At 34.5% G+C, this 18,976-nt stretch overlaps 1 protein-coding gene across 2 annotated transcripts in view; it reads right to left on the reverse strand.

Annotated features, from left to right (window-relative positions):
* Positions 1-18,441, reverse strand: part of DCP2 (decapping mRNA 2) — a 63,081-nt gene extending 44,640 nt beyond the window's left edge. For both annotated transcript variants that reach the window (XM_036739404.1, XM_036739403.1), the window contains exons 1-4: positions 18,152-18,441; positions 12,477-12,628; positions 3,752-3,879; positions 3,083-3,181 (exon numbers count right to left, since the gene is read on the reverse strand). In XM_036739404.1, the coding sequence (XP_036595299.1) occupies positions 3,083-3,181; positions 3,752-3,879; positions 12,477-12,628; positions 18,152-18,204 (432 nt within the window). In that variant the 5' untranslated portion in view covers positions 18,205-18,441. The remainder of the gene's footprint in view (positions 1-3,082; positions 3,182-3,751; positions 3,880-12,476; positions 12,629-18,151) is intronic.
* Positions 18,442-18,976: the final 535 nt, after the last annotated feature.

An 18,976-nucleotide genomic window follows, 5' to 3' on the forward strand; every position in this document is an offset into this window, starting at 1 on the left:
TATAAAATTGCTTGCCTTCTGGATGAGGTGGGATGGTAGGGAGGGAAGGATAAAATTTGGAACTCAAAAATTTTAAAAAACAAACATTAACAATTTTTCACATTTAATGGAAGGAATTAAATATTAAATTAAATTTAAAAGAGGAAAAAAAATAAAAATCATAGAAAATGCCAAAATGGGAGAGGCACCTGGAAAACAGGACAGAGGAGATGAATACCTACAATGTAGATCATACTGATGCACTGAAACAAGGAGAAGTTAAGATGCTAAAGAAACCTCAAGATAGTGCATTTTTATTTCTCTGTGTACATGTGCACTGAACACTTGACCACAGAACACGGGAACTCATGAAATAAAAATATAAAATGGTCATTGACTGAAGACCATCAATTATAAGATTAACTTCCCTTCCCATCTGCAGTGACAGTGACAGAAAAGGGGACAGAAGATGGTAAGAATAAGAGTTTTTTAGACAATCTGTAAACATTAACTTAGAAGTTGGTATCTTAAATTCAAGACTCTTATCCAATGATGCAATATACTGAAAGAACTTAAAGACAAAAGGGAAGTTGTAACTACATGGAAAAATGGCTCCCAGGTTCTCTTTGGACAGGCAAATAAAGGAGTCGAAAAAGTTATTGTTACTACACATCCACAGGCAGATAAAGCTGTTTTAATTTTGGTAGCCAAATATTAGAAACAAATTAGTCCAACAACTAGGCAATGATTAAATAAATTACACTCTATTGTTGATACATGAAAAGAAATGACATATTAATATAAGTTAACATGGAATGTAAAGTGAAATTAATAAAATGGAGAAAATAGAATCAGAATATAGATATAACTACACCTAAAGAAGTAGCAACAAAATTTCATAATGCACAAGAAAAAAATAGCAAACTGTGACATAGTAACCACCAATAAGTCATTATTCTGTTAAAGTTCACATGTTCTTTTAAAATCTTTGTAGCTTTATGGTTTTATGTATTAATTTTTAAATGTTGGTTTCTTTCAATGTCTTTTTTTTCTTATTGTTGACAGTACTAAATTTCATGCTAATAATGGGGAAATGATTTTTTTTTGATGGGGATAATGTTTGAAGGAATTCTCTCATTCCTTAAGATAAATCACTCCTGAAAACAGATAATCAAAACTAAATAAATTCAGGATCAAATTTTGGAGGGCACTGAGTACCAGCAACTAAGCAGTTTGCCTCCTTTAATCTGTAGGCAATAAGAAACCTATGTTGTTGTTTTTTTAAAACAGAAATTATACATTTTTCATATTATTACATTACTATATGGTTTTCACAAACTATACAAAAAAGAAAAGGCTATTTTGTCTAGAAGGCACTAGCAACCCAGAGTAAGTATGAAAATAGTCACTCTACTAGCATGGTGTGCTGGTAAGGCTTTAACAACTAGTTCCTCAGGGGGGAAAATAGGTGTGTGCAAGTTTATTATAAAAATATAACTTCATGTGTTTTTTATAAATTTTATTGATATAAACAATATGTAGCACACAACTCAAATAACAATAAAATATACAATACTCTTCATTGTAAATTTCCTATAGATAATTAGATTTGGCTAATAGAGCTGCATCCCAATCCACCTATATGAGATGTACACTGGTACTATATCTCACCCTTATACAAACTATATTAGACTGAAACTTCTTTCAGTTTTAGCACTTCTGATAGCAATAATGGTAACAATCTTTTTAGTTTTTTTATATATATATATGCAGGGATTGGAATATTGTTTGATTCTACATTATTATTCACAAAATTCTGGAAATTATTCAACTCAATTTCATGTTTCAAAATTTCACATAAGTGATGCAACTTTTTTTCACCTATGAGCCATAGTGAAATTAGTTCTTCATAAGACCACCTAGATGGTTCTAATAAATCAAAATAATTAAAAATGCTTTCACAGCTGTTTCTGCTCAATAAAAGCTAAAAGTTCATGCACTGAATTACATTTTTAATAACATATTCCTAGGAAGAGTATTAAATTTTTAAGCTTTTATTAAATGGAATGTCTTTAAACTTAAATCTTCCACTTAATATTGCTTTCCAAAGTTCTCACAGTGCATTTGTTTATTTTTTGTACTTTCTGAAATGTTAGATTATCTTGTTTGTAATGCAGTTCAAATAATGAAATTCCTTTATGAATGTCAATAGTTAAGTCTTGCAAGCAATTAATGCTATCTAATCTCTGTGCTTAACTAGAATAAAGAGAAAAATGTATATATAATAATTCAAGATATATATGAACCAGACAAAAGTTCTAACTCTTGAACTATATGGACCTCCCATGTGATCCTAGCACTCAATCAATTTAATAATTTAAATTTCAAGTTTTTCAGCTACAGTTTCTAGTTCAGCTTGATTTTTATTAGACTGGTAATAATAAATATTATCCAGAATTATTTTTGACTGATTAACTCGTTTTATTTCAGATACTGAAGGAGTCAAGTAATAATTGTAATCAATGATTTAACAACTTCATAGCTATTCCAGACTTTCTTCCCAACATTATATTAACACCATCATAATAAAATGCAATTAAGTTTGTTTTCAAATATTCATCATTAAAACCACATTTAAAATAGACATTAACATTTTAACAATACATTCTACTATGGCTGAAAACCATTCATTTAAAGCAATAAATAACATTACCAGTGGAGAATCTGACTGAAATGCACACCTGTTAAACACTACCAACTAGCTCACAAAATTCCAAAAACTCTAACAATTAGCTATCTTGTGCCAGTATGAGCCAGCAGCGGCACACCACTGCTTACCTATCAATGGTATTTTCTCCTGATTTAACTCTAAATTTGGGGGATGGGGGGAGTGGGAAATAAAACTAATGAGATAAAGCATGGTCAGTAAATGGTAGAAAAGCAGAAATGAATACATAAGCAAATGGGAAGTGTATATGAGGAAACATCAGAAGGCAAACAAACAGATTCAGGAAGAAATAATAAAGGAATAATTTATGTCATGAAAATGAAAAAAGATTAAAATAGACAAATAATAGCATTTACTTGCATATACATAACTTACCTCTCTTGCAGCACAGTCATGTGGAGCCTCTTCTTTATTTACTTTTCCCTTTGGAAATCCCCAGCCTGATTTTGCTAGATAACCCTGAACCAATAATACCTTTAAAAAAAACAACACACAAATAAATGTAATTCATTGAGGGTAAGGACTGTCTCATTTCTGTATTAAGTACAGCGCCTGACACACACACAGTAATCATTTAATAAATGCTTTGTGACTGATCCACTACAAGAAAAACAAAACATCCTCAACTGAAAACATTTAGTTGTTTGGGAATTTCCCCACTAAGGTATCATCAGAAAATCTGAAACAGAATAACTGATTTTCTTAAATCTAAATATAAAAGTCAATCAGCAGTGAAGTGAAAGGACACTCTGTCTTTATTTTTTTTCTACCTCAGCATTTGTTACTTAGTCCCACTGAACCAAACCGCCACAACCAGGAGATTAGACTATCAAACCAAGAAAACAAAAAGTTGGGGTGGGGGGATGGAAGCCTAAAAATGTAACACAGGATTTCACGATGCTATAGAACACAACGTTTTATTTTAAAACCAAAATTTGGAACATTAATATAACACATATACTTGATTAAGCTAAAAAGTTACCTAAGTTCAATGATAGTTCATTTAAAATATTGCATATGTCATCTTGACTCAATTTCACTCACATTTTCAAGTGTTTCATCAAGAATAATTGCACCATATGTCGGTACTCCCATTTTATATTCTTTCCATTCATCTAAAACTTTCTGCACATCTTCACCTTGAGGCAGTAAAAAAGGACAATGACTGAAAAGTAGAAGTAATGTCAAGGAAACCAATTAGTTTTTTCCAAAAAAAAAAAAAAAAATACAGTACATAGACAAAAGGAACAGAACCACTCACATGAACAATACATTTCTTTTTATTTTATGAAGTAATCTTTAAAAGCCTCATTCTTGGACCCCCCATGGTTGGTTTTTTCTACTTATGTTCTCCTGAACATAGGCTGTAATCAAAAGCAATAATGAGGATATATATAGCTACAGGTAAATAACAGACAACAGATGGCTGGTATATCTGAGATACTAAAAAAAATAAGAGGAAAGCTTTCAAAGAATTAATGAAGGTTTATTTTACATACATCTACTTTGCTAAAATCAGTTTCAACTAACTTTTTCATTGAATCTATAGGATTTTCCAAGTACACCATATCATCCGCAAAAAGAGATAGTTTTATCTCATTGCTCTTTCTGATTCCTTCAATTTATTTTTTTCTCTTATTGCTACTGCTATCATTTCTAAGATATTATTGAATTATAGGCATCTTTGTTTCACTCCTGATCTGAGAAGGCTTCTAGCTTATCCTCATTACAAACAGTCATTGCTGATGGTTTGGGGTAGATGTTTCTTATCATTTTAAGGAAAGATCCATTTATACCTATGCTTTCAAGTGTTTTTTTTTTTTTTAAACAGCAATGAGTATTTTAAAATAAGTCATCACCATTTTTATATACCACCAACAAAATCCTGCAAGAAGAGATAGTAAGAGGAACCCACCCCACATAAAATACTTGTAGATTATATAAAATACCTAGGAGTATACCTGCCAAGACAAACCCAATAACTACATGAACATAATTATAAAACATTTTCTACACAAATAGAGTCAGATTTAACAAAAAAAAAAAAAACACAAAGGATGGAGGTTTAGCAGTAACAGATCTTAAATTATAAGGCAACAATTATCAAAACTACCTGGTACTGGCTAAGGAATAGAAAGGTGGATTAGTGGAGCAGAGTAGACATACAACATGCAGTATTTGTGTTTGATAAATTTAAAGATTTAAGTTTCTGGGATAAGAATACACTGGTTAAAAAAATGGTTGGGAAAACTGGAAAGCAGTCTGGCAAAAATTGGGTATAGATCAATATCTTAAACGATTTACCTAGATAAGGTCAAAATGGATATATGACCTAGATATAAAGGGAGGTATCATAAGAAAACAAGAATAATATGGAACTTATTATGGACTTACAGATAGGAAAAGAATTTATGAATAAACAAAAAATAGAAATCATTATGAGATGTAAAATGGATAATTTTGATTACATTAAATTAAAAAGGTTTTGTAGAAATAAAACCAATGTAGCCAAGATTAGAAGGAAAGTAGAAAATCGGGGGGAAATTCCTATGCACAGTTTTTCACATAAAAGTTTCATATCTCAAATATATAGAGAACTTTGTCAAATTTATAAGAACATTATTCATTCCCCAAAGGATATGAACAGGCAGTTTCTTGATGAAGAAATCAAAGTTATATATAGTCATATGAAAAAATGCTCTAAATCATTACTAATTTGAGAAATGCAAATTAAAACAACTGTGAGGTACCACCTTACACCCGTCACATTGACTAATATGACAGAAAAGGAAAATGACAAATGTTAGAGGGGATGCAGGAAAACTGGGACATTAATGCACTGCTGGTGGAATTTTAAACTGATCCAACCATTTTGCAAAGCAGTTTGGAACTATGCCCAAAGAGTTCTGACAGTGTGTATAATCTTTGACCCAACAATACCACTATTAGGTCTGTTTCCTAACATGATCAGGGAAAAAGGAAAATAACCTATATGTTCTAAAATATTTATAGCAGCTCGTTTTGTGAAAGCAAAGAAGTGGAAACAGAGGGGATGTCCATCCATTGAGGAAAAGCTGAAGAAGCTGTGGTGTATGATTGTGATGGAACACTACTGTGCTAGAAGAAATGATGAGCTGGTTGATTTTAGAAAAACGTGGAAAGACCTGCATGAAGTAATGAAGAGTGAAATGATCAGAACCAAGAGAATGGTCAGTAACAGCAATAGTATTCAAAGAGTAATTCTGAACCACCAAATTATTCTGAGTACTATAAATACTCAAATCAAGTCTAAAAGACCTATGAAGGTAGATACTAGCCACCTCCTGAGAGAGAACTGAAAAAATAGACGGTTTTACACATATTTATAAATTTCATTAAATTGTGGCCTGTGTGGGGTGCAGATAAAAGGAGGGAGACAGTTTGGAACTTAAAATTAACAAAAAAAATTAATTTTAAAAAAATAATTAATGTAGACCCTCTATAATAGGAATTTTTAACCTTTTTCATGTCATGGAACCCCTATGGCAGTTTAGTGAAGTCTGTGAACCCATTCTCAGAATGTTTTATATGTATAAGATACACAGAAACACAAAGGAAAATAATTATAACGAAATGCAATCATCATTTTTTTTCAAAGTTAACAGATCCCAAGTTAAAAACCTCTACTCTATGAGAAAATATGGACAAAAAATACACTGGATAAGAAGCCATGGAGGAGTGATAATCTGTATTACTAGATGGAGGACCTACACTAATAATTATAAAGAGCTTTCACATTATCCAAATATTTTCCTTTGAAGAAGGCTCTAAAATGATCAGGTTATTGTTAATGCCTGCAAATTTCAATATGACATCAAAGTAACAAATTCTGTAATGATAGATTCAGCTTCAGACCCCCAAGAGGATACAAGTATATTCCCAAATATGTAAAAAGTATCCTCTTAGACATTGTTTTTCAAGTACATAAGGCTACAAATCTATGAAAAACCCAACCACCAAAGTTCTCCAGTTGGACAAATTCCAAGCAAGTCTCAGAAGTTGAACCCTACCTAAAAATCAAGTGGAAAAGGCACAACACCAAAAGCAAAGTTCTAGCAAAATGAATCTTTCACTCCTAACACAGTCCTTAGCTAAATATCACAGACATAACTCGAAGACTTGATGCCCTTTTTAAATAGGCCAAAATCAACTATAGTAAATATTCTAGGGTCCTGCTCCTTGTTTTACAGAAAAAACAAAACAGATATAAAAACTCAAATAATTTATGATTTGTAATTCTCAATTCAGATGTTTAATTTTTTAAAGTACATTAAATACCATCATCTATCTCATCAACACCGAATGTAGTGGATAACTTACAGTATTTTTTTCTTATTTAATCTCGAGATCATTTCTTTGTATTATAAAAATCAATAGTGAAATTACTAAAAATAAATTCATTAGGGACTTGAAGGAAAAAAGTGTCAGTCTGACAAATAATGAGTATTCAGGTTCTAAAAGAAATTAGGTCAAATCTTAGAAAAATCAGACAGCAGAGAACAATTTAATAAAAATAAATACAACCTATAACACTAGCTATTAATATTCATGCTATCAGATGTGTCATTCCTATGACACTGGAAAGTAAGAACAGGAATTTGATAAATCAATTTATCTACAACAATATTTAAAAATATATAATTAAGCACTACAAAGAAAATTACTTCCAAACAGATGTGCCTGAGTAATTCTTTTCTCTATAATATTTTAATATCCTATGTACAAGGTAGTTAAGAGTATCCACTGACTTTATAATACAAATACCAGGAACTTAGTGCCAGTAGACTGGCTTGTAGAAAGCCCAAAGAAGAAAAAAGGAAATTATGTCTGTAGAAGTAAAACATAAGAGTGATAACAATATTAATATTATTCTCTGTTCTCATTTTGGGGAAAAGTTTGAAATTTGATGTTAAAATAACCATAATGCAATTGATAAGAAGAAATGTTAGGAACTTAAACCTAGCCAACTCGTAATTATTCCACTTCTTTGCCTCCCTGATCCTAAGTCACTTTTCCTTCAATTTTGGACAACCAAAGGATGGGATAAAAAAAGGCAGCATAATTTCTATTATCTTCTCATTTTTCTCCTTGCTAGTCATCAATTTAAAATGTGTGTATACATATATGTGTGCATATACATATGTGTGTGTACATATGTATACATGCATATACACATACAACCCCCCCTGCCCCAATTTACGAGTGGATGTTAAACCATTTGAGTGAAATTGCTTGGAAATTATTCTTCATATAACTTTATATTACCAACACTACCACAAATAATTGAGTTGACTGTTCAATTAAAGGCAGCCTCTAATACCCTTGAAGAAAAAAAATTTTTTTTAAAACTCAGTCACACTGTACTTCTGTTTAATCTATGCCTAAAAACATAAAAGCAAAAATGTAGCTGTTGCAGTGGAAATTTGAAGATAAAAATTACTATTCTCTAATTATTAAAAATTCTTACTTGCCTGTATGCCTGATTACTTTGAGTCCCAATAAAATTTCTTTCAGGTCCTGAGGCATGTACTTACTTTGGCTATATGGTTATTCAAAAAGAAGATGCTAGTCAAATGAAAAAGTCAGCTAAAGCAAAATAACTAGTATTACTACTTCTTGTTGTTCAGTGGTTTCAGCTGGGTCCAACTCTTTGCAACCCCATTATGGGATTTTCTTGGCAAAGATACTAAAGTGCTTTGCAACTCATTTTACAGATGAGAAAATTGAGGCAAACAAGGTTAAGCAACTAGCCTAGTCATGTAACTAATAAGTGCCTAAAGCCAGATTTGAACTCATGAAGAGGAGTCTTCCTGACTCCAGGGTGGGCACGCTACCCAATGCACCACCTAGCTACCCTAGTATTATATACTTATTCAACTACCTTCACTTGAGATCAGAGAAAACTTGTTATAGTCATTTAGAAGATATCAGCAATATTTTTAAAGTTACAGTTTAAATGTCAAAATGAAACAAGTATATAAATGAGAAATTTATAACCAGAGGACCTTTTCCCTACCATGAATAACAAGATCAGTAGTATATCATTTGCCATAGTACCCTCTAAAGAACTTTAATTTAAGCACCTAGTTAAAAGAAGAAAGGAAATATAACCTATTTTAAACATGTATTAAGTAAGATGAGAAAGAGACAATAAAATTCTATGATTTTTGGAGCAGCTGGGAAGAGTGGACTGAATTAGTAACTTGGTTTTAAAAAGGGGGGGATTACAGATCCACTTCAAGAAATGAAATGGTATTTCTCTAAAGTATAATACTGCCAAAGCAGTAGTTTGATTAGATCTGTTTTCATGAAGATATAAAAATGACTCATAATCAGTGCATTCATTCAAAGAGTTATCTAATGCCCATGTGGTCCAGTATTGTTGAAAGAATACTGTAAGAATATGAAAACAATAAAAGACCAGGTCCTAACCACGAAGTTCATGAATTTAGAACTGGAAGGGACCTCTGAAGTCATCTAGTCCAACCTGATTATTTTACTGATGAAGAAACTGAGAGAGGATAAGTAGTTACATACAATTGGCACATATCAGGTGCTTAATAAATACTTGATGATTAACTGATAAACTAGTTGGGCAAGAAGGCATGCCTTCATACATTTAGCAATTAAAAACTCTATAAGAAAGCATACAATCAAATGCCAAGCTAAGGCTGTTTAGTACAGATCACAAGGGCTCTAGGAATTCAGGGAATATGAACATTTGGCTAGTCAAGGAAATCTCATGGAGGTAAGATGCTAAACTGCAAAAAGTTGGAAAACAATCTGTGTAAATAAGTGTAAAGTTTACAAGGGAATAACCACTAATGTCTTAGCAACTCATTTTTTTAAGTTTGCAAAAGTTAAGTTCAGCCTAATCCATTCCAAATTTTTCACAAATTCCAAAACAGTCCAAATAGTTCTGGCATGCTGACAGAGATATTACTGACTTCTAATGAGTCAATGTCAAAAATTGATTTTAACATGCCTAGCATTATAATGTTATAATTTTAAAACAAAACTGAACAGAATGAAAGGTGATTCATTTAATTTAATGTAATCCTGTATTAATGTATTAATTTTTAGCCTGTAAGGCTAAAAATTAAAGAGGGACAAGTACCACAAGAGAAATTTTTTTCTTAATTTCAATTCTAATTTATAGTATTTTCTACTATGAAATAGGACAGGATACTTTCAGGATATCAGGTAAGTGACAGAATGAGTCTATGAAATTTCACGGTCCTAGAGAAAGGAATAACTAGGAATCAGAAAACAATAGTTTTAATAACACTTAATGAGTTTCCTTGGGCAAAGTACATCCTTCATATATGAAAAATGGAAGTAAGTCCTGCTTCTTTCACAGCATTATTGGGAGGATTAAAGAATATGTGTGAAAGCACTTTGTAAGCGGTAAAACATTACCCAACTATAAAGTATACAGAATATTACATGAATTCTACATATTAATTTACATAGACCTCTCAATCACAAAAGAGATGAGTTCACTTGGGCAATTAGCAATATTAAGGAGATTTACATATGATTTGTGACAGTCTCCTCAGCTCTTTGCAAGCTTTTTAGCCAATAAATTCTTCAGCATCTTCTCTCAGGACATTTTATCCATTACCATGATTTCAACTATCACGTCTAGATAGTTAATTTCCACAGTTGTATTTCCAGTCCTTACTTTTCTCCCAAGAGAAATTTCCAACTTTTCCAACTACTGGCTTCTACTTGTATTTTCTTTCATCTTGAACTCAGCATATCTATAACCCATCTCTTCCCCTTCCCAATAAGCTCTCCCACTGAGACGTTTTCTCCCACTCATTCTTAAATGAACTCTAAAGTCCCTTCTCACTCTAAATGTATAATCCTATGGATCTGTGAGTCCTCTCTTGCCTTCCCATTAAGAAGTCTAATGAAAAACTTCTTTTATAATCTCCTTTAAATCCAACACACACACACACACACACAGACACACACACACACACACACAAAATAAACCATCAAGGAATGATGTTAGGTTAATAGTAATTGACCACCAAAAGAACATTCTAGGTCCTAGGACATTCCAAAATATAGATAGTAAGAAGTGGAATATTACAAAAGATTTATATCTAGGCATATTCATATACCTACATTTATATCAAGTGACAGAGTAAAAAGTATGGAGCCAACAGAACACTACCCATGAGTGTAACAATGTAAACTGTCAAATTGTGAAGCAACAAAACTCTAGTCAAACATGATTCTTAAGAGTTAATACTTCTCTCCTTTTTGTTAACCAGTATTAACCAATGTTAACCAGTTTTTGAAGACCATATGGGAGAGGAAGAGAAGGGAGAAGGTTGTGTCAAAACAAAATTCACCCAGAAAAAATTTTCAATTAAAGCAAATGTTTAAAGAACCAACCCCATGAGGAGAGATTTTTCTTTGCCTGAGAAAAATCTGCTTCAGGGTCATTAAGTGACCCAATACTTTTCTGGGACTATGACTATAAAAGAAAATGAGGGCTAATAACTCTTACTAATAACAACTCTTATTTCTACCTGGTTTGCCTGCTCCAATCTAACTGCACATTGCCCAAAGAGGAATTTTTCTGAAACAATGATTTGCTTATACTCCTTGTATTTGTATTCTAGTGCTGAACACAGTGTCTGGCACATAAAAGGCACTTAAATAAATGCTTGTTTAATTGACCGATCATGTCATTCTCTTGCCAAAAACCTTAAATGATTCCCTCTCGGTTCCATAGTAAATAAAATTCAAACTCTTTAGCCTAGTATTCAGCAACATCTATAATCAGATTTCAATGGACCTTTCCAGCTTCATATTCCACAACATACCCCACTTTGTCTCCAAACAGGTAGTTCACACCCTGCACCCAAACATACTTTGAACTTTCTCCCTTCTAACCTTTTGCTCAAATATTCCTTCTAAAATGTCCTCTCTTCTTTCTACTAAAACTAACAGCTACCTATCACCAGGACAGCCCAAATCTCATCTCCTCCATAAAGTTTTCTCTGTCCACCACAGCTTAAAGTAAAATTTCTCATCTGAATTCATATAGTACATTTTGGCAATTAATCATATGCTACATCTTGAGGCTGTTCCTCTATTTTGTCTTGAACTATTTAAATCTTATACTGTTTAAAATGTGTATTTCTATCTAGTCTCCACAATTATTATAAATTGCTTGAGAGCAGAGACCAAGTCTCAAGTATTATTTTTATACCATGTAGCACCTAGCACACAGTACCTTGCATTGTTGGGCACTACGCTACTCAATAGTCTTTTCTGACTTCACTTTGATTCAAATGAAAAAGTGTTTCTGATGATTTCTTGGTCTGACCAAATCTGCCAATCTGATTAAAGTCAACTTTGTAAAATACAGCAATAACAGGAATGTGGATAGGGAATAAACCTGTGATTTCACTGAAATAGGGAATCTTCCAAGGCAACAGTAAAAACAGGTACAGGTAGATGAGTTCATAGGCCAACTTTTCTAAGAAAAGGAAAAAAAGTTTAATTTCAAGTCTCATGTAAAGTTTTCCAAAAAACCTCAAAACTTTAGCTTACTATATATGTTTGCAGGCTGAATTTTTTTCTCTTCCTTTCTTAAAGATAAGTTGTGTGTTTTGGGTAGGTTATAACCCTCAAAGACAAGACGAGGAAGAAAACTTTTTAGTGCAACATTTTACTAACAAGAATCAAAAACCTTGAAAAAGGATATCAGCTTTAGCAAAGTCTCTTATCCCACACTGAGGTAATCCTGGTGTGTTCTGCATGTAGAAATCCAAGTAAAACCAATGGGCAAGTTCAATCTGAAAGCACACTCGGATAGCGTTGTCTCTTTCCTCACTGGGAATATGCAAAATAAATCGGCTGCCAAAAAACAAAAACAAGGCAAAAATTACATTCACAAATAGCAATAATGATAAAGGAAATGCATTAATCAGCCTAGATATGGGACCAACAAGGCTGACAGAAATGGAAGGGTTAACTAAACAAGACTTACTGGCACAGAAACAGTGTTTTTCATAAAAGAAAGCTTTACTCCTCAGGAAATCATAGTCTCATGCTGTCTGGGAAGAGGTAGTCATAAGAAAGAAGGTGCTACATTTACCATATCATTACATCATGATACACAAGCTTAGATAGGTAAGATTTCATTTTTAAAAAAAAAATCAAACAATAACAAACTATTATAAAAAGAAAGCATTGCTGGAAAAAAAATCCAAAGTAATTTTTGATTCTAAAATAGTCCAAACACTATTAAAATAAATACCACTAGATACACCTGCGCAGCTACATTTCCAAGAATACAGAGCAAGTTCACATTCACAAACAGAAATAACATCATAAAATTAACTGCAGAACCTACTGAAAATATAAATAAGCTTGTGACCTGACCAAAATATATCTACTTTGGCATATACAATATTAAAAGAAAAACATTTAACAAGCACTCTCTTACTTATTCATAAGTGGCACAAACTCTAAGGAAATCTAGAAAACTAAAAAAAGGTGGTAAAGAGTGTCAACATCAGAAGACAAGCATATCAACATGCTGTTGGTGGAGACCTGAATTAGTTCTGTTAGAGAAAACAATTTGGATTCACACTAGAAAAGCGACGAAATTGTTTATAGCCTTTGAACCACTGAACTCCTACTAGCCATATGTCTCAAACAGGCCAAAAAATAGAGGGAAAGTAACTATATAAAATAATTATAGTAGTACTTTTTTATGATAGGAAAAAACAAACAAAAACAAAAACCAGAAATGAATTAAAGGTCCATTAACTGAGAAATGGCTCAACAAATTATGGCATATAATTGCCATGGAGTATTACTGTACTGTTTATAAACGAGACACAAGAATTCTAAGAAACTCAGGAAGACTTATATGAACTCATGTGGAATGAAGTAAGCAAAACCAAAAGAAAAATATACAACTAACCACAAAAATGTAAAGAAAAACAAAATTTTTAGCATACAATTTTGATTGTTGCCAATATCCTTTTCATGTTTTCTTATAAACATTTTCAATTGATAAACATTTTTAAAAATAGAACAATAAGTACTCAGATCAATGCAATGACTAATTTTGACTAGAGGACTGGTGACCAAGTAAACAAGCATGTATTTATTAAGTGCCAGGACTGGAATCAGGAAGGCTCATCTTCCTGAGTTCAAGTGTGGCCTCAGACACTTAACTAGCTATGTGATCCTAGGCAAGTCAATTAATGCTGTTTGCCTCAGTTTCATCTTCTATAAAATAAACCGGAGAAGGAAATAGCAAAACACTCCAGTATCTTTGCCAAGAAAACCCCAAATGAGGTCACAAAGAGCTGAATATAATTGAAAAATGACTGAAGGACATGTGCCATGCTAGGGGATACAAAGTCAAAAGTGAAACACTTCCCTGCCCTGTATATCTGTGTGTGTGTGTGTGTGTGTATGTGTATGTATGTATATATATATATATATATATATATATATATATATATATGCACACGGCGCGTGCACGTGCACACACACACACCCCTAGAATGTAAGTTCCTTGAGGACAGGGACTATTTTACTTTTGTCCTTGTATGTATGTGTATACATAGGGATAGGGACTAGACTTCAAATCTCCTGAGGGAGGAAACTTCCTCTACCAATGCAAATCAGCACTGAGGGGTTTAATGACTTGCCAAGTCACAGTTGATACAGGTGTGAGATATAAAACATACATAAGGCTAATACAAAGTAAGTTTAGAAGGGAAGGCACTAGCACTATTCAAGCTGGAGGAAGATTCTGAGATGCGAAAGTGGGAGTGAGAAAAGGCTCCAAGCAGGAGCCTTAGATGCTTAGGAGCTCAGACTTGAAGGAAGATTCTGAGAAGTGAAGTGAAGGAAGAAGAATATTACAAGCATGCCAGTACAAAGGCAAAAAGGTGAGAGATAGCATGTCATACAAGAAGAGAAATCAGATTGGTATAACTGGACTATGGAATATAGAAATGTACAAGAAAGCTGGAAAAGTAGGATGGCACCAGTCTGAAAGAACCACAAAGTTAATATTTGATCTTAGAGAGCCACAAGAGAATAATGAATATGTAAATAAGATTTTCACTTGGGGAAAAATCACTTTGGCAACTATGGCAAGAATGAATTGGAGAGGGGAGATTATTAAGGCAGGAGACTCATTTGAAGGCTATAAGAGTCCAGGTGAAAGGTGATGAGGGTCTGAAGTAGGATGTTGGCCAGGAGTATAGAGAAAGAGCACATGACAGACAGGTTGTGGATAAAGAAACAAGATAATATGTGAGGTGAGAGAAGACTTTCAAAAATGAAAGTGAGACTGAAAACATGAGTGACAAGAATCATGGTAGTACCCTCAACAATAATAAATACAAAAGTGGAGTGAGTTTGAGGAGATATATAATGAATTCTGTTTTAAGCATGGAGAGTTTTAAACATATCCCTCTTTGCTGGGCCACAGGTGATGAAGAAGTCATATACTGTCAAACTCAGAACACTTAAAAAAAAAAGAGGTACACTTCACTATTATTTATAAAACACACAGTCAAAAAACACAACCTCCCCCCACAAATTCAACCATTCTTTCCTACCCATTGTTCCTGATACTTAGACCAAAATCTTAAGTATATTTAGACTGTAGTTATAGTGAACCTTTTCAACCAAATCTTATTCTGATTTTTTCCCCCAATCAAGAGATTGACCATTTCCAAAAAATCTAGTAAGTATGGCAGGGAGTAGGCAGGCAAGATAGAAGCCCATAATAAAACAAAATAAAAGCTATCTAACTCCAAAGCTAATGGCAGTACAAAAGGGAACAAGAGGGGACATCTAGCCTGAATTAGCTATAGACTGAACTGCTACAGAAAGCAAACAATTACATATTTGATTTCATTTTAAAATATATCATAAACAATATCTTAGCAGTACAAATATATATTGACATAGGATATGTACAACCAAAGTCTTAAAGTAAAAATCTTAATTTAGCAATTTAAAAATGTAGTCAAGCAACTTAAAAATCTAATCAAGGTACAGACATATATATTCTGCCTCCTTTCCAATTTAATCTTTTTTTTTTTAATTCAAGTTCTGAAGAACAGTTAAGTTGGTTCCAGGACCCAGTTATTAAGTAGCTGGGCAAGTGACTTACCCTGTTTGCCTTAATCCACTGTAGAAGAAAATGGCAAACTACTCCTGCATCTTTTGCCAGAAAAAACCATGAATGATATTGGTGTACTATGGTCCATGCACAAAGAGTAAGACAACAGCAAACAACCAGCTTTCCTTCAAGTTTTAAATATTTCAGGCTTACACAGCCAAAGACATAAAAGAAATAAAATGTTAATAAAAAAAAAAGGCACCATATCACTGACCATAGATTTTTGAGCAGGATAGGACCACCAAGTCAAACTCTTCCATTTTATAGATGAGGAAACTGAGACATAAAGTGGTCTTTAAAAGATGGGCATCCAGTGGACCTAAATGAAGAGACAGCTTTCTATTTACCCCAAGTGAAAAGATAGATATGCTTCTGGTCTGGTTCTCTGCATGGCTAAATTCTCTATTACTAGGGCTAGCTCCTTAAGGCTGCTCCATCCATGCCCTGACTTTCTTACTCTGTGCATCTATATTGCTACCTTTTTCTCCTGCTGGATACAATGTTTCCTACTTGTCCAATGGCTCCCCTTCAACACTACAGGCCTCATATTGAGAGTTAAGCAAGGAGGGGAAGAAAAAGTCTTATTTTTCCCACCCTACAAGAGTTTCCTCCACAGGAAGAAGCTCTCTTCTTGAAATGTCTCCAACTATCAAAGTAGAACTGCTGAAATCTGTTCAGGCTTAATTATTTTAAACCCCCAAAAGGCATGGCTAATTTGTTTGCAATCAAAGCCATTAGAAGTTCCCTTCTTGACTCTGATAATCAGAAAAGTGCTGAATCTCATAAACACATAAAGGCAAGCATCTTGTACAGTTAGTTTAATACCTCATTAACACACTATGATGACATTTTGGGCCCGCAGCTATATTTATATTACATTAAATATATTACATTAGAATTTTTTTAAAACCCTAACTAGTTTTGAAATAATGATTTGTATATTTTGAATTTTTCTTCAAGAGCCCATTTGGGTTTTCTTGGCAGATACTGGAATGGAGTGCCGTTCCTTCTCCAGCTCAATTTACTGAGGTACTGAGACAAACAGGGTTAAGTGAACTGCCCAGGGTCACACAGCTAGTAAGTGTTCAAGGCTGGATTTGAACTCTTGAGACTCTTCTTGCCTTCAGTCCCCCATTTTATCCACTGCACCAGGTGTTGGATTAAATGATTTAAGAATTTAGGTGGCAGAGTGGACACAGCACCAGGACTCTAACCAGGAAAGTCTGAGTTCAAATCCTGTCTGGGATGCAAGTCAGTTAATTTCAATTTGCTTCTTCTGCAAATTTCATCTGTAATTTCATCTATAAATTTAATAGAACCTTACTCACAGGGTTGTTGTAAGGCTCTAATGAGATAAGAATTGCAAAGTGCTTAGCACAGTGCCTGATATTATAGAAAGTGCTGTAGAAATGTTAGCTGCTATTAACGATATTATTTAATTTCTGAAATAACTATATCTAATAGCTAAACTTGGAGTTCATGTAAATGTGTTCTAATCAACTGATCAGTACAGTTATAAAATTACCCAATCCTCCGAATCTATTTTCTTCACCTCCAAATTAATGATTATTTTCATTTTCCAAAAACGCACCTTTTCAAATACTTAAAACTATGCTTAATACGCCATCCACTGATGGTCATAACTTTGATCTTGCCGTCACCCACATATGCACCACTTCCACATTCATAACTCTGAAATTCCCTTATCTGATTACAGAAAACCGAGAACGTATTTCCCCCTGTAGAATGCGGGCAGGAAATAGGATGGGGAAAGGAGAAAATCCTATCTGAAAAATGTTATAAAAAAAAAAGTCTAAAGGGGAGGGAGACTTACGATGAAACGTGGTTGCTAGAGATATGAAGAAAGTGATTTTGATGAAAATACACAATACACACACATACACACACGCGAAGCGAATCTAAAGCTGTAGGTAAATCAACGCGATTTTAAAAGGCAGGGTCTTGGGGAGGTGGGGGGATCTGAAAGAAGACAAGAGAAAGTGGACAGGGGGAAAGCAGATTACCAGAAGGAAGACCAGTAGGCGGAGAGGAGGGCAGAGGTATAGGAGGGCTCAAAGTGAATGGACATAGTGGAAGCAGGGGAAGAAAAGTGGGAGGGGCAGGCGCAAAGGGTCTGGGGAAAGATGGGAACCGGAGAGACTGAGGGAGGGAGTAGTGTTGAGGATGGAAACAGGGAACCGGGCGGCGTCTTCGGGTACCTGCAGAGATCGTCCAGTACGCTGCTGGGAATCTCGACTCGTTTGGTCTCCATGATGAGCACCAGCAGCAGGAGCAGAGCATCCCGGCCGCGCCGGGGGACTAGGGGTAATGCACGCGCACGCGCGCGCGGACACACACGAACACACACACACACAAATCACACAATTACACAATCACACAGTCACACAGTCACAAATGCGAGCTACAGCGGCTCCCTGAGAAACACAACAGCACCCACTCCACACCGACGCTGGCCCCAAAACGCAAGTAAGAGATGGGCAGGGGGGGGTGGAACCCTTCCACTTCCGTCCCCACTACGTGCAGATTCCCAGCTGCCGCAGTGGCCTCGACTAAGGGAGGGGGCGGAGTGGCTACGATAGGCTGGCCTTCGTCCTTCTTCAGGGCCCAATGAGAAGCGGACATATGGGAGAGACGAAAGATTTAGCCAATAGAAGCTTTGTTTGTTGAGGCGTCAGCTCCAATCGGTACTCAGGAAGCGCAGTCTCTACCCTGGAGAACCAAGTTCCCGCCGCCAATGAGAGAATTCTGGGGTTGAAGTGCGCATGCGCATCGTAGCCTGCTCCGCTCTGGGGAGTCTGGAAGTGTTATAGGTCTTAGTGCTAGGAGGTGCTTTCTACAGCGAATTCTTGATGTTTCGGTCTCTGGGCACTCTGTGCTTCTGGGAGAGAGAAGGGAGACCCTCAAGGAGTTGACATTCTATCTTGAGAAGTAACATGTACTCATATATGTTGAAGCAAAATGTAATACAAGCTAAGGGGGTGGAGAAAGCTGGACAATAAACACTAAAAGCTGGAGGCGGAGTT

Source organism: Trichosurus vulpecula, chromosome 9 (assembly GCF_011100635.1).
Source record: "Trichosurus vulpecula isolate mTriVul1 chromosome 9, mTriVul1.pri, whole genome shotgun sequence".
NCBI classification, from domain to species: Eukaryota; Metazoa; Chordata; class Mammalia; order Diprotodontia; family Phalangeridae; genus Trichosurus; species Trichosurus vulpecula.